Source organism: Podarcis gaigeae (genome assembly GCF_964106915.1).
Source record: "Podarcis gaigeae genome assembly, chromosome: 16".
In the NCBI taxonomy this organism is placed as follows: Eukaryota; Metazoa; Chordata; class Lepidosauria; order Squamata; family Lacertidae; genus Podarcis; species Podarcis gaigeae.
The window spans coordinates 4,535,445-4,548,309 of NC_139693.1; the positions used below are offsets into that span (position 1 = coordinate 4,535,445).

At 48.8% G+C, this 12,865-nt stretch overlaps 2 protein-coding genes across 4 annotated transcripts in view; both read right to left on the reverse strand.

The window, feature by feature from the left end:
• Positions 1-1,218, reverse strand: part of LOC310833158 (unconventional myosin-Ie-like) — a 45,998-nt gene extending 44,780 nt beyond the window's left edge. The window contains exon 1 of the mRNA XM_083715585.1: positions 764-1,218. Coding sequence (XP_083571711.1) covers positions 764-766 — 3 coding nt within the window. The 5' untranslated portion in view covers positions 767-1,218. The remainder of the gene's footprint in view (positions 1-763) is intronic.
• A 4,159-nt stretch (positions 1,219-5,377) lies between these two features.
• Positions 5,378-12,865, reverse strand: part of PI4KB (phosphatidylinositol 4-kinase beta) — a 50,623-nt gene continuing 43,135 nt past the window's right edge. For 2 of the 3 annotated variants that reach the window (XM_083715636.1, XM_083715635.1), the window contains 2 exons: positions 11,746-11,866; positions 5,378-9,336 (listed from right to left, as the gene is read on the reverse strand). In XM_083715636.1, coding sequence (XP_083571762.1) covers positions 9,155-9,336; positions 11,746-11,866 — 303 coding nt within the window. In that variant the 3' untranslated portion in view covers positions 5,378-9,154. Of the gene's footprint in view, positions 9,337-11,210; positions 11,286-11,745; positions 11,867-12,865 lie in introns of all 3 variants that reach the window. The other variant, XM_083715637.1, reaches the window with a different exon arrangement.

Below are 12,865 nucleotides of genomic sequence, written 5' to 3' on the forward strand. Positions count from 1 at the left end.
AGACCTTGAGACAGAAGGCATTCCAATGAAATTTAAGCATATGTCAATTAAAATTATATCAAAAGTGCATCCAGGGGACTTGAAAGCAGTTGCCTCCATACCGTTTGAAAAATTGTCCCCTCTCTTAAATGGCAAAGATTATTTCCATTTCCAAACAAGACCTTTTTAAAACAATAGAAACATTTCTCCCCAACAGCTAAGATCTACCGTCAATGATTTGAACAAGAATACACATTCTTATTTAGGAGTAAACTCCATTGAATGCAGTGGGACTTACTTCTTTGTAGACAGTACATAGGATTATGCTGTAAAATATAATTGCATTTGTTCTGTACTGGCTGTGATTTTTAAAGAATCCCAAATCTGAGGGTCACCTGTTGCTAAATCGGAGGCTAAATCGAAACCGGCCCATTTCAACATTCTTTCTAGAAGTGTCACTAAGATCTACCGTCAAGATGCACATTAATTTAATTCAGGCGCGCATTTTTAGACCGGAACGTCCTGCAAACAAGTTGAACATGAGAATCGGGGCCTATTTTTTTTTATATAGGGAGGCGGGAAAGAAAATCAAAAGTAGTTCAGGATTTGCTGCGGAAAGAGAAACTTGATCCGACTTTTTCTTTTATGGTGGTGGGGGCTGGAGGGAAAGTTGGCCGGGCGCTCAGCTTGACCCAACGAAACGAGGAGGGAGGAAAACGAGGAGGGGGGGGGGGAGGCAGAAGATCCAAAAAATCTGTTTCCAAGGAAAAACGAAAACACTCACCATGGTGGAATCTTGTCTGCAAGATCTTCGCCCGCGCAGGCAATTCCTGATTTTCTTACTGGGTCTCGCAGGTGGCGCCCATCAGAAACTCACCGCGGCGGCGTTGCAAACTCCTTTTCCCAGGCGCAGGGAAAGTTCTCCTCGGGAGTTGGGGGCGCTTCCACCCCCCCGCAAAGTGAAAGTGCTCCCAAAGTGGATGAACTGGAGGAGGGGGAGGGGAGGAAAGAGAGCGAGCGAAATCAACTGCTCCCTTCAAAACATTCCTGACCTGATCGCCCTCTTCCTCTGCAAGATGGGTTGGGCCAGGAGAAGGAGGAGGAGGAGGAAGGCAGGAAGGCAGGAAGGCAGGCAGGCAGAGACAGGTAAGCTGTGAAATTGAGGTTTGCTTTTTTTTTTTTTTTGCAAGGCTGGCTAAGGGGTGGAGTGGTTGAGGTTTTGCATTGAAATGGCAAGGAAAGGTTGTGGCGGTGAGTTTCGCAGGCGCCCCCTGGTGGAGCAGAAAGGCGAAGGCGCGCAGCTGCGGGCGGGGCCCTTATGCGAGGCTGCCCTCTCCTGGGCGAAGGAGGAATCGCGGCGGCGGGTTAGGAGACTCAAAAAAGGTAATTACGTATGTGAACTGTGAAATAATGGAAGGCGGGGAGGGCACGCAGTCCTATGAACGTTTAACTACATGGGACTTTTTTTTTTTTGATGCACCAAAAAAAGGAAAAAACAGAAGAAAAATACAAATAAAAACGGTGATGCAGTGTTAATTACAAATCAATAAAGCAAAAAATGGTCTATAGACCCGACCTCCCGCCTATTCTGTAAAGGACCCCTGACCATTAGGTCCAGTCGTGGCCGACTCTGGGGTTGCGGCGCTCATCTCGCTTTACTGGCCGAGGGAGCCGGCGTACAGCTTCCGGGTCATGTGGCCAGCAGGACTAAGCCGCTTCTGGCAAACCAGAGCAGCGCATGGAAACACCGTTTACCTTCCCGCTGTAGCGGTACCTATTTATCTACTTGCACTTTGACGTGCTTTCGAACTGCTAGGTTGGCGGGAGCAGGGACCGAGCAACAGGAGCTCACCCCGTCGCGGGGATTCGAACCACCGACCTTCTGATCAGCAAGTCCTAGGCTCTGTAGTTTAACCCACAGAGCCACCCGCGTCCCTATTCCTTATTTCAATTATATATTATTTGTTACCAGCACACACTTTTATGATAATTACTGGTTTATCTTAGGTCTCATCTCTTTCTTAAAGCTACTACTGAAATTATTCAAATACTGTGATAGTTTAAACTGTTGTAGTTGTTTTTCAAATAAACTTTGAAAGCTTCCCATTTTGAGACAAATTCCTGTTTTGGTTTGTTCTTTATTTTTTCTGATAAACTGCCTAATTCCTCATAATCTGTTAGCTTTTGGATCCATTCACGAATAGAGGGAATTTCATCACTCTTCCATTTTCTAGCGATAAGAACTCTTGCTGCCACTGTAGCGTTTAAAAAGATACCTTTAATTTTTTGAGGGATATCCGAATCTGTAGGCCCCAGAAGATAAGCTTCTGGTTTCCTCTTAAAGGAAATCTTTATCATTTTTTTAATTCTAAGTGGATACTCTCCCCAAATTTTCTTACATACCCACCACATGTAATAGAAAGTGCCCAATTTGTCTCCACACCTCCAGCAGTTGTTTGGGACACTTTTGTACATCTTCACGACAGTTTCCAAGGTGTTAGATACTATCAATGTTGCATTTTTAGAAAATTCTTAAGACATCCATGGGATTATTTTGATGCGTCAATGTTAGTCCAGGTCACTGGCTCCGCCACAACCCCAGCTGGCAACTTTCTATGTTCCTATTTAAATGTTCAGTATATCCCTAGACTCCCCATCAGAATAAGGCAGGGATCAGCAAACTTTTTCAGCAGGGGGGCCAGTCCACTGTCCCTTAGACCTTGTGGGGGGCCAGACTATATTTTTTTTGGGGGGGTGGGAAATGATCAAATTCCTATGCCCCACAAATAACCCAGAGATGCATTTTAAATAAAAGGGCACATTCTACTCATATAAAAAACCACTGATTCCCAGACTGACTGTGGGCCAGATTTAGAAGGCGATTGGGCCGGATCCGGCCCCCCTGGCCTTAGTTTGCCTACCCCTGGAATAAGGCAATGTCATTGCTGCATGTGTGGATCTTGAGAGAATCTGGAAGAATTGCTGCGAAATTGTGTTTGCCTTCCACAGACCTCACCAGGTTCCAGATACCCTGAAAAGGGGTCCCGTTAAGCCCCCACTGTTGCCAGTCAAGGTCAGAACAGCTTTTAGGAGGAACTCTTCCTTCGTCGCATGAGACATTTCACCTTTTTGAGTAAGTGCTAATTACGTCAGCACAGCTGACTTTTGTCCCCCAAGCACTGATGGACTCACAGGAGAATATCTTTTCCCTGGCAGTGTGTGGGAGATGTTGTGTGGTGTGCTGGACAGCAAACACACCACAGCACAGCTCCAATACTTTTCCCCCCCATAGGAGCAATGCCATCATTTCCCAGAGCCCCAGGGCAAAGGATGGACCCCCTACTTGCTCTGGGAAGGGAATGAGGTGACAGCAAGGCTTTCAAGTTTGTCTGGTACAGATTAGCTCAGAGGAAGTCAGGCAAAGAACCAAACGCTAAGGCTAGATACTTCTTTCCTTTTCTTTGATGGAGTTCTTACTTCACACTTAGCAGCTTAAATAGATGCATGTCTTCACAAAGGGGTCAGCATTTCTTGATTGAAATGCCAAAGGCTGTGGTTTAGTTCAATGCAGTTAAATGGAGGACTAACATTTTTGTGGCAGCCATGTTTTAAGGGCTGCATTTTTAAGTTACAGTGTGAAGGCAAGTTTTCAGCTGGATGAACAACTCTGATGTTTGGAAGGGATAGGCCCCTAGATTGGGCTGGCTAACCTGTGGTGCATGGACTGTATTCAGCCCCACAAAAAGTATTTTTGGCCTCCCCAAGAACCCCACCTATCTGGGTGTCCATCAATATGCAGATGATACCCAGCTCTACCTCTCTTTCAAATCAGAACCAGTGAAGGCGGTGAAGGTCCTGTGTGAGTGCCTGGAGGCGGTTGGAGGATGGATGGCGGCTAATGGATTGAGGTTGAATCCTGACAAGACAGAAGTACTGTTTTGGGGGGACAGGGGGTGGGCTGGTGTGGGGGACTCCCTGGTCCTGAATGGGGTGACTGTGCCCCTGAAAGACCAGGTGCGCAGCCTGGGAGTCATTTTGGACTCACTGCTGTCCATGGAGGCGCAGGTCAATTCTGTATCCAGGGCAGCTGTCTACCAGCTCCACCAGGCACGTAGGCCAGGACCCTCCCTGCCTGTGGACTGTCTCGCCAGAGGGTACATGCTCTAGTTATCTCCCGCTTGGACTACTGCAATGCGCTTTACGTGGGGCTACCTTTGAAGGTGACCCGGAAACTACAACTAATCCAGAATGCTGCAGCCAGACTGGTGGCTGGGAGAAGCCACCGAGACCATATAACACCAGTCTTGAAAGACCTACATTGGCTCCCAGTACGTTGCTGAGCACAATTCAAAGTGTTGGTGTTTACCTTTAAAGCCCTAAACAGCCTCAGCCCAGTATACCTGAAGGAGCGTCCCCACCCCCATCGTTCTGCCCGGACATGGAGGTCCAGCGCCAAGGGCCTTCTGGCGGTTCCCTCATTGAGAAGCAAAGCTACAGGGAACCAGACAGAGGGCCTTCTCGGTAGTGGCACCCGCCCTGTGGAACGCCCTCCCATCAGATGTCAAAGAGATAAACAACTACCTGACATTTAGAAGACACCTTAAGGTAGCCCTGTTCAGGGAAGTTTTTAATGTATGACATATTAGTGTATTTTGGTCTTTGTGGAAGCTGCCCGGAGTGGCTGGGGAAACCCAGTCAGATGGGCGGGGTACAAATAAATGATGATGATGATTTTAAAATTAATGACTGCCCTCTCTCCAGTTAAAAAAGTATGGCTTTACCAACTGACAAAATAAAGTCTGCAGATGGAAGGCAAATGGCTGAGCCATTCACTTAATATCAGTACAAAGCGCCAAGCTTTTCTTTCCCTCTCCAATCTGGCCAGGACCTTCTTGGCTCATTCCTTCGACATTTTCATAAGGCTATGCTCTGAGACTTTGACCACTTGACCGCTACAGAGTCTATTTTCTGGGGCCCTCCTGCAATCCCCTTTAGATGCCCATGGCAAGACTCTGCTAGCCGCTCGCCCCTTTTAGAAGATGGTTGATCCTGCTCTTAAAACCCATGGGAAATCTCCCAGAGCATGGAGTGATGGAGAACCACTGCAGGCACTTCAAAACCGGTGACCGCACCTGCTTCTCCCTTCTGGTGACATCAGGGCAGCTCAGCCAATCGCCACCAGAGCCACTATCACTAGCACCGCAGCCACAGAGTTACCTCCCCCGAAACTGCAAACACGCCGTTTGTTCACAAAGATTGTATTCATCCCCCAAAAGAAACGAGACAGAGGTCAACAACTTCTCTGCAAATATTCGGCTTGCATTTTTTTTTCTCTTCTTCTTTACATATGTATATATATATATATATTTATAAAAAAAGGACATTTTTATTAGAAATGTAAGTTCATTTCATAGATTTTTTATTTTGGAGTTTTGGCCCATCCTTACCAACTAGGGAAAGAAAGAAGGAAGGAAGGAAAAGAAAAAGAAAAACGCACGCACACACAAAATGGTCATGCACAAATGTTTTTGGAAGCCGTCAGCAACTCTCCTGAAAATGGGGGAGAACTTTTAACGGGGCTGGCGGGGCGCGCATGTGTAAAATGCAACTTGTAATGCATTTTAAGAGAGACTGCTTGCTTTCTCACTTGTTAATGGCTTACCCTCTTCCTACAGCTCTTCCCCACTTTTGTAGGGTTGGTGTTATGAACAATGATAAGCCCCTTCTTCCTTGCTGGCAGACCAGTTTGTCTCATTTGCTGACACCCCAGTTCAGCTATAATTCAGACCTGTGACTTCCTGCTACCCAAAAGACCTCGTTCAGATAATTCAAATCAAGAGGGTGCTGGGAGAAATAACCACCTATTTGGGATCTCAATAAATTGGTTCGCGCGAGCACCCATTAGCCACTGAGTGCCCGGAAGTCTCCTGGTGACTGTAGTAGTGACTGCTTTTGACAGCTGCTCCTGACCCACTCCTCTTGCTAGCCATTTCCCTGCACGCTCGTCCTCGGTTGCTGCAGGAAGTCATCCACGAGGCTCCAAAAAAGGCGCTGCACGCAGCAGGCGCCGTCGCAGAAAGCAAAGCTGCTACAGTCACCCGGAGGCTTCCAGGCACAGAGAAGGCATGGCGGCTTGTAAGTTCCCTGTAGGAACTGGCAAGGGGAAGGGGGATTTATGCAGCCGTTGTTACGACGAAACACCGCTAAATTTATCCCTCCTTTAAAACCGTGCTTTTCACAAAGGCATTCATAATGCATCACTTTTCAGTCAACGCTGCCCAAAACCTGTACGACTGTAAGGTTAGGGGGGTACCAAAAAAATAAAAATTCCTCCCCAATTCTGTTTTTGTGTGTGGATGCAGGTTTTTTAAAAGGTGAACACTTCCTTGCCCTGTCTGTCCCCCCCAAGGTGTTCCCCCCCTGCCAGAGAGCAGCTGAGGATGACTGTGAAGCCCCCTACCTACAAAAAAGGGGGGGTTATCTAACAAGAAGGAACTGACAGGTGCGACAGATGAAAGCAGACAGTGCCCATCATGAAAGAATCTTTTTGAGATTGTGTTTCTTGTTACCTTAGTTCAGATTTTAAAATGGGGGGGGGGGGGGAGAGAATGACAAGCTGCTCTGCTGCGAGGACCACCAAAAACTTTGTAAACAGAAGGTGTAAGTAGAATTTGCCGCTGGAAGGGGTGGGGGGAGAAGGAATTCACACACAAACACACACCTGAGCATGGGCTTATTGGGGTGGGGGAAGAGACTTGTTAAATCACCCGCCCCTTGCAGACCTGATGCTGCCATCTCCCCCCCCTCCCACCCCTGCCCAGATGTTTCTGAATAGACGCCTGCGATAACACAGTTTGCTGCATCAAGACTGACAGCTCCCCCACCCACTCCCTTTTAATCTTTTAATTTTTTTAAATTAAAAAAAAAAGGGCTTGGTGAACCTGCACATTTAAAAACAGCGCGCACATTTATACAGAGAAAAGGAATGTCTGCTAACACCTCTTTGCATTTTATGCAGCAATATCCAAGCTCCCAGCTGCTCAATATAGGGTCTCTTGTAAAAAATAAAAAATATTTCTTTGCTTTTTTTTTTTAAGTACGGCATGATTTTAAGTGCTATGTACACACACTTGGTATAGCATGGGGAAATCATAGATGGGAAAGGAGATTTGGCGGGGGGAGGCCAGCCGAAAGATTGGACAGGGAAGGAAAAGCAAAAACCAACAACACAAAAACCTCACGCAATGAGGTATCGGACACACAAATGCACGCCCCCCCCACATTCACATGGCATTGCCTCCCCCCCCCCCCAAAAGCAGAATTTCGTATTTGAATACATGGAAATGGGCTCGCTTTCCTCCCACGACAGAACCACGTAACGTTTCAGTGACTCGAAGTACCAACTCTCTTTTCTTTTTTTAAAGAGGGAAGGGGGCAAAGGACAGCTACACACACACACACACACACACACACACACACACACACACCTGTTTCTAAAATTCATATTGAAAAAAAAACAAAAAACATTCATGTCTCCAGAGAGCTGAGTCCCAGTGATCATTTGTGACACCTCCCAGGCTCAATGATGGCTGCTTTCAAAGAGGTGCCACATCCCAGCGTTTTTGCGACCGTGAGCGATGGAGGAGAAGGCACTGTCTAAGACCCAGAGGACTGGGCAAGAGGGCAAAACTCGGCCAAAGAAGGGAATGTTGACCCTTGGGAACCATAGAAGCGTGGGGCTCCCTGGGAGCAGGCCCTGTCTTGGCTGCACTATGCTGGGAGCTGTAAACTGGGGCAACTGTTAAACAGGGGGGGAAAGAGGGAGGAGAGAAGAAGAGACTTGGGAGAGAGGAATACTCTAAACGGCTATGGGGGAGAGAGAGAGAGAGAGAGAGATTGGCTGCCCAGTGGGAAGTAAGTGAACTAAATACACCCAGGAAGAAAAGAAATTTCGTTCTCTAAGGAGGTTGTGGCAGGACGAACAGCGGCAAGAGGCTTTCTGCAGCAGTGCTAAGGAGATTTCAACGCAACACAAACTAAGGGAACAGTTAAAAAAACCTCTGAAACTAGTATTGCCAAAAGCTCAGCGGATGCTTCCCATGCCATGGATGGTGTAAGAAAATATATATATATATATATTGAGAGTAGAAAGAGTTGCAAGTCAGAATTCCCGCTGTGACAGGGTCAGGTGGTGGTGGCGGCAAAGGCTGAGCGCTCTCCTGCCCCGCCGGCAGCCAATTCCCACCCCAAAAACTGTGCTCTAGAGAAGCGGTGTGGAATAATGAAAACACCGGCCTTTGTGCTACTCGCAAACGGTGGCGCCTTTGCATGAAACTTGTGCAGGAAATAATACAGGGGTTTGGTGATGGCGGGGAATTTAATTGTCTCGACAGAAACACACATGCACACCAACGGAAAAGAAACATGCATGGGTTGGGAAGTGGGGTGGAAGGGGAGGGGGACATTTGAGAAGTGGGGGATAAAAGGGGGTCTTGGAAATGGGAGGCTCAGAAATGCATGATTTCCCGGAGCTGTTGCAAAGGCCCATCTCTCTCTCTCTCTATTCCCCCTTCACCCCAAAAAACCCATCCTCGCCACTCCGTTCTCCCCTGGGCCCATAAAACATTTGCGGGATTGTTGCGAGAGAGTGACAGTTCAGAGGACAAAGACGAGGTATAATACTGAAATAAATGATTTTCGAGTTTCGGGGGCCGGGGGAGAGGAAGGATGGCGACGATGGGGACAAGGGCAAAACATGGTTCTTCTTCGTGTGTGATTTCCCGACGTCCAGAGAACAAAGGCTCCGTCCTTTCGCTCGTTGGCTTTTCTTGGGGGAAGAAAAGCAAAGATCTCAAGGTTTTCTTTCCTACATGATCCTTCAAAATTTCGCATGGGAAGAGAGAGAGAAGATTCTCTAGCTTAGTTCGAGAGGTCCTTCTCCCCCACTCCGAAGCCCCCAACCTACACCCCGAACCCCATCAGTGTCTAAAAGAATCCAGTAAAAAGGGGTGCTGCATTCGAGAGACGCCTCGGGAGGAAGGCAACTCCTCGGTTCCTTCCCTACGTCCGCCATCCAGCTCCCTCCAACAAGGACTTTTTGAGGGTCTCTGGCTGTGGTGGGGGTGGATGGGGGGGCGGGCGGTTTCACGGCATGTCTGGGGAGCGCAGCAGGCGGTCACATGATGCCGTTGGTGAGGTACTGGAAGCCGTCGTAGAGCTTGGTGGTGATGGAGCGCATGCTGCCGTCCACCATCTGCTCGATCAAGAGCTGGAGCTGCTCCTCCGTCATGTTCATGTGGAATCGCTCCTTCAGGTTGCGAATGGTGCTGGAGCCGTGGAAACAGGGCAGCTGGGAGCCTGCGGAGAGAGAGAGGGGGGAGAGTCAGCGGAGCGCAGCGCCGCTGCGGAGAGGACATGATCCGTCTCTCTCTGTCCACCGGGAAGGCTGAGAAGTCTTATTTAATCTCGTAAGGTTTACGCACTGCCTGAACCCTCCAAGCGCGTTACAAAGAGAATGAAAGGATAAAATTGCAGGTGTCCCCGCCCCCTTACGCAGGGAATACGTTCCGAGCCCCCCGCGCACAGGAATCTTAACAAAGACTCATTGAATTGTTGAGTTGCGAGGGACCCCAAAGGGCATCCAGTCCAACCCCCTGGAGAATAGACAGAGTGGCTCAGGCAACACAGCCAGATGGACGGCACAGAAATAATAATAAAATTATTATTATTACTACAATAATTATAATTATTATTATTATTATTATTATTAATTAATTAATTAATTTATTTATACCCCGCCCATCTGGCTGGGCCTCCCCAGCCACTCTGGGCGGCTTCCATAAAAACCAAAAATACATTAAAATATCACACGTTAAAAACTTCCCTGAAGATGTCTTCTGAATGTCAGGTAGTTGTTTATCGCTTTGACATCTGCTGGAAGGGCGTTCCACAGGGTGGGCGCCACTACCGAGAAGGCCCTCTGCCTGGTTCCCTGTAACTTTGCTTCTCGCAATGAGGGAACCGCGAGAAGGCCCTCGGCGCTGGACCTCAGCGTCCGGGCAGAATGATGGGGGTGGAGATGCTCCTTCAGGTATACTGGACCGAGGCCGTTTAGGGCTTTAAAGGTCAGCACCAACACTTTGAATTGTGCTCGGAAACATAGTGGGAGCCAATGTAGGTCTTTCAAGACCGGTGTTATATGGTCTCGGCGGCCGCTCCCAGTCACCAGTCTAGCTGCCACATTCTGGATTAGTTGTAGTTTCCGAGTCACCTTCAAAGGTAGCCCCACGTAGAGTGCATTGCAGTAGTCCAAGCGGGAGATAACCAGAGCATGCACCACTCTGGCAAGACAGTCTGCAGGCAGATAGGGTCTCAGCCTACGTACCAGATGGAGCTGGTAAACAGCTGCCCTGGACACAGATTTGACCTGCGCCTCCATGGACAGCTGTGAGTCCAGAATGACTCCCAGGCTGCGCAGCTGGTCCTTCAGGGGCACAGTTACCCCATTCAGGACCAGGGAATCCTCCACACCTGCCCGCCTCCTGTCCCCCAGAAACAGTACTTCTGTCTTGTCAGGATTCAACCTCAGTCTGTTAGCTGCCATCCATCCTCCAACCGCCTCCACACACTCACACAGGACCTTCACTGCCCTCACTGGTTCTGATTTAAAAGATGATGGCGACTGTAACCACGATTTAAGCTGTCGTTTAGTGCCTAGCAAAGGCACCCGCAACCTTCGGCCCTCCAGATGTTTTGGACTACAATTCCCATCATCCCTGACCACTGGTCCTGTTAGCTAAGGATCATGGGAATTGTAGGCCAAAACATCTTGGAAGCCTTGAACTGCCTTGATCCAACAGGTCCTGAAAGGGCCACTGAAATCTTCTGGGGAAGGAGGAAGCTTTTAAAAAAGGGGGAGGAACACCCTGTGGGAATTATGCAATTCATGGAGGATAAAAGTACCAACAGCTGCTGTTTGCAGTAGGTAGCTAAAGGGAAGCCTGCATGCTCAGGAGCAGTCTACCTCCAAATTCCAGGTGCTGCAGAGGTCGGGTAAAAATAAAGGGGCTGGCCATTACTGTCTCTGGGAACTACTTCCAGAGACGGGTGCCAGCCTCTTGCGGCAAAAAGAACACCAGACCAGGCGGACCTTTGGCCTGATCAAGCAAGGCAGTTGTGTTACTTTCTTATGGACTAGCAACTTATCCGAATACGCTGCTCTCGACACTCACTGATGACCTGAGCTACTGCGGGGGCCTGAGACTGCTGCGTTTCGCCCAAGCAACACTGGCAACCTGCAGGACAAACTGATAACAAGCGCTCTGGTTACTTTTTAAAGAGAAACAAAAAACCCCTATCCTTTTTAAAAAGGCCAGTGCCTCCTTTAGGCTGCTGATTAAAGCGGCTTACAAGTTTCCTTGCACTTCTGTCAAGAGGGCGCCTGTGTTACAGGGTTATTTATGACCACGTGACCGGGCTCAACAGCTAAGGCGGTTCTTTGAAATCAGATGACAACCTGGGTTTGTGTGTGCGCTGGGAGAAAACTACCCAGGTGGGTTTGCAGACCGGTGTTCCCAGAACCCTTTGCAGCGTCCCAGCGATCCTGGGCCTGGCAGCGCAGGTGCCCCTTTGTGGATGGGTGGACGGGAGCCTCTCATATGTGGTGGAAGAGACACTCTACTGGGTTGGGGTGGGGCTGTTTGTGACCTGGTGGCCTGGCCTGAAACCCCAAAGCTGCCCAGGTACCCCCAAACCCACAAAAGCTACCTTGTTGCATTATCTCCACAATCTGGACGACTTTATCCATGTGCTTCCGAGCGGCGATGAGGCCTTGCAGCATCAACATCTTGTAATAGTTGAACATGTCGCCATCCAAGCCTCCCATGACCTGAAAGGGGGTAAGGGGGAAAAGGAGGAAAGTTCAAGATGGGCGTCCAAAGAAGGGCTGGAGGAACAGGCAGGAGATTGCAGAGACCTCCCTAAGGACTGGGAGACTTAAAGCTTTCCTGCATGCAAAACTGTGGAAAACCCATATTCTGTTGGGAGCCGCCCAGAGTGGCTGGGGAAACCCAGCCAGATGGGTGGGTTATAAATAATAAATAGTAATAATTAGTATTAATAGCAGCTGTCATGGAACTGCCATCGGCTCAGAGGCGAGAGGTGGAGGGGCAGTTGTGTTACAGGGAACCTCTGAAAATCTTGCGAAGTAGTTCCTCTTCCGGCGAGGAGGAAAGCCCCACTTCCAGTGGAGAAGTAGTTTGAGGCGCAGGGAGGGGCAGAAAAGGCTGGGGGTGACGAAACTTTTATGTTGGGGGAGGTACAAGAACAGACCACTGCCGGATTCTGCTAGCGATTGAGCCAGACGTGAACTTATGACGCTCTTCACTGTAAATAGTTTGCACTAAAATAAAGCCTGTAAAAGACAGGTCAGAGTCCTGCCTGGTTACTCTCGAGCAACCGCAATAGCACCCCACAAATAGCACTAGAAGAGCCGGCTGGATCAGGCCAATGGCCCACTAGTCCAGCAGCCTATCCTCACAGTGGCTGACCAGACGCCCGTGCGAATCCTGCAAGCAGGACATGAGCACAAGGGCAATTCTCCCTTCCTGCCGTTTCCAGCAAATGGGGTTCAGAAGCATCAGACATCATGGCTAGTAGCCATCGATAGCCCTCTCCTCCATGAGGAGACTGATTCCTTTCGATGGGATTGCTTCAGCAAAAGGCTGCTTGCACCCTAGAAAGCATGTGGGTTGACCAATCTCCTCGGCTTCAGAGAAGCAGAAAGAAGAAATACGCCTTAACTAGGCTGCTTCTTCCTGTCCCCCCTTTAGAATATTCAAAAACTGCTTGATCCAAGAAACTTCTCGCAAAGACCTGCAGACAAAAA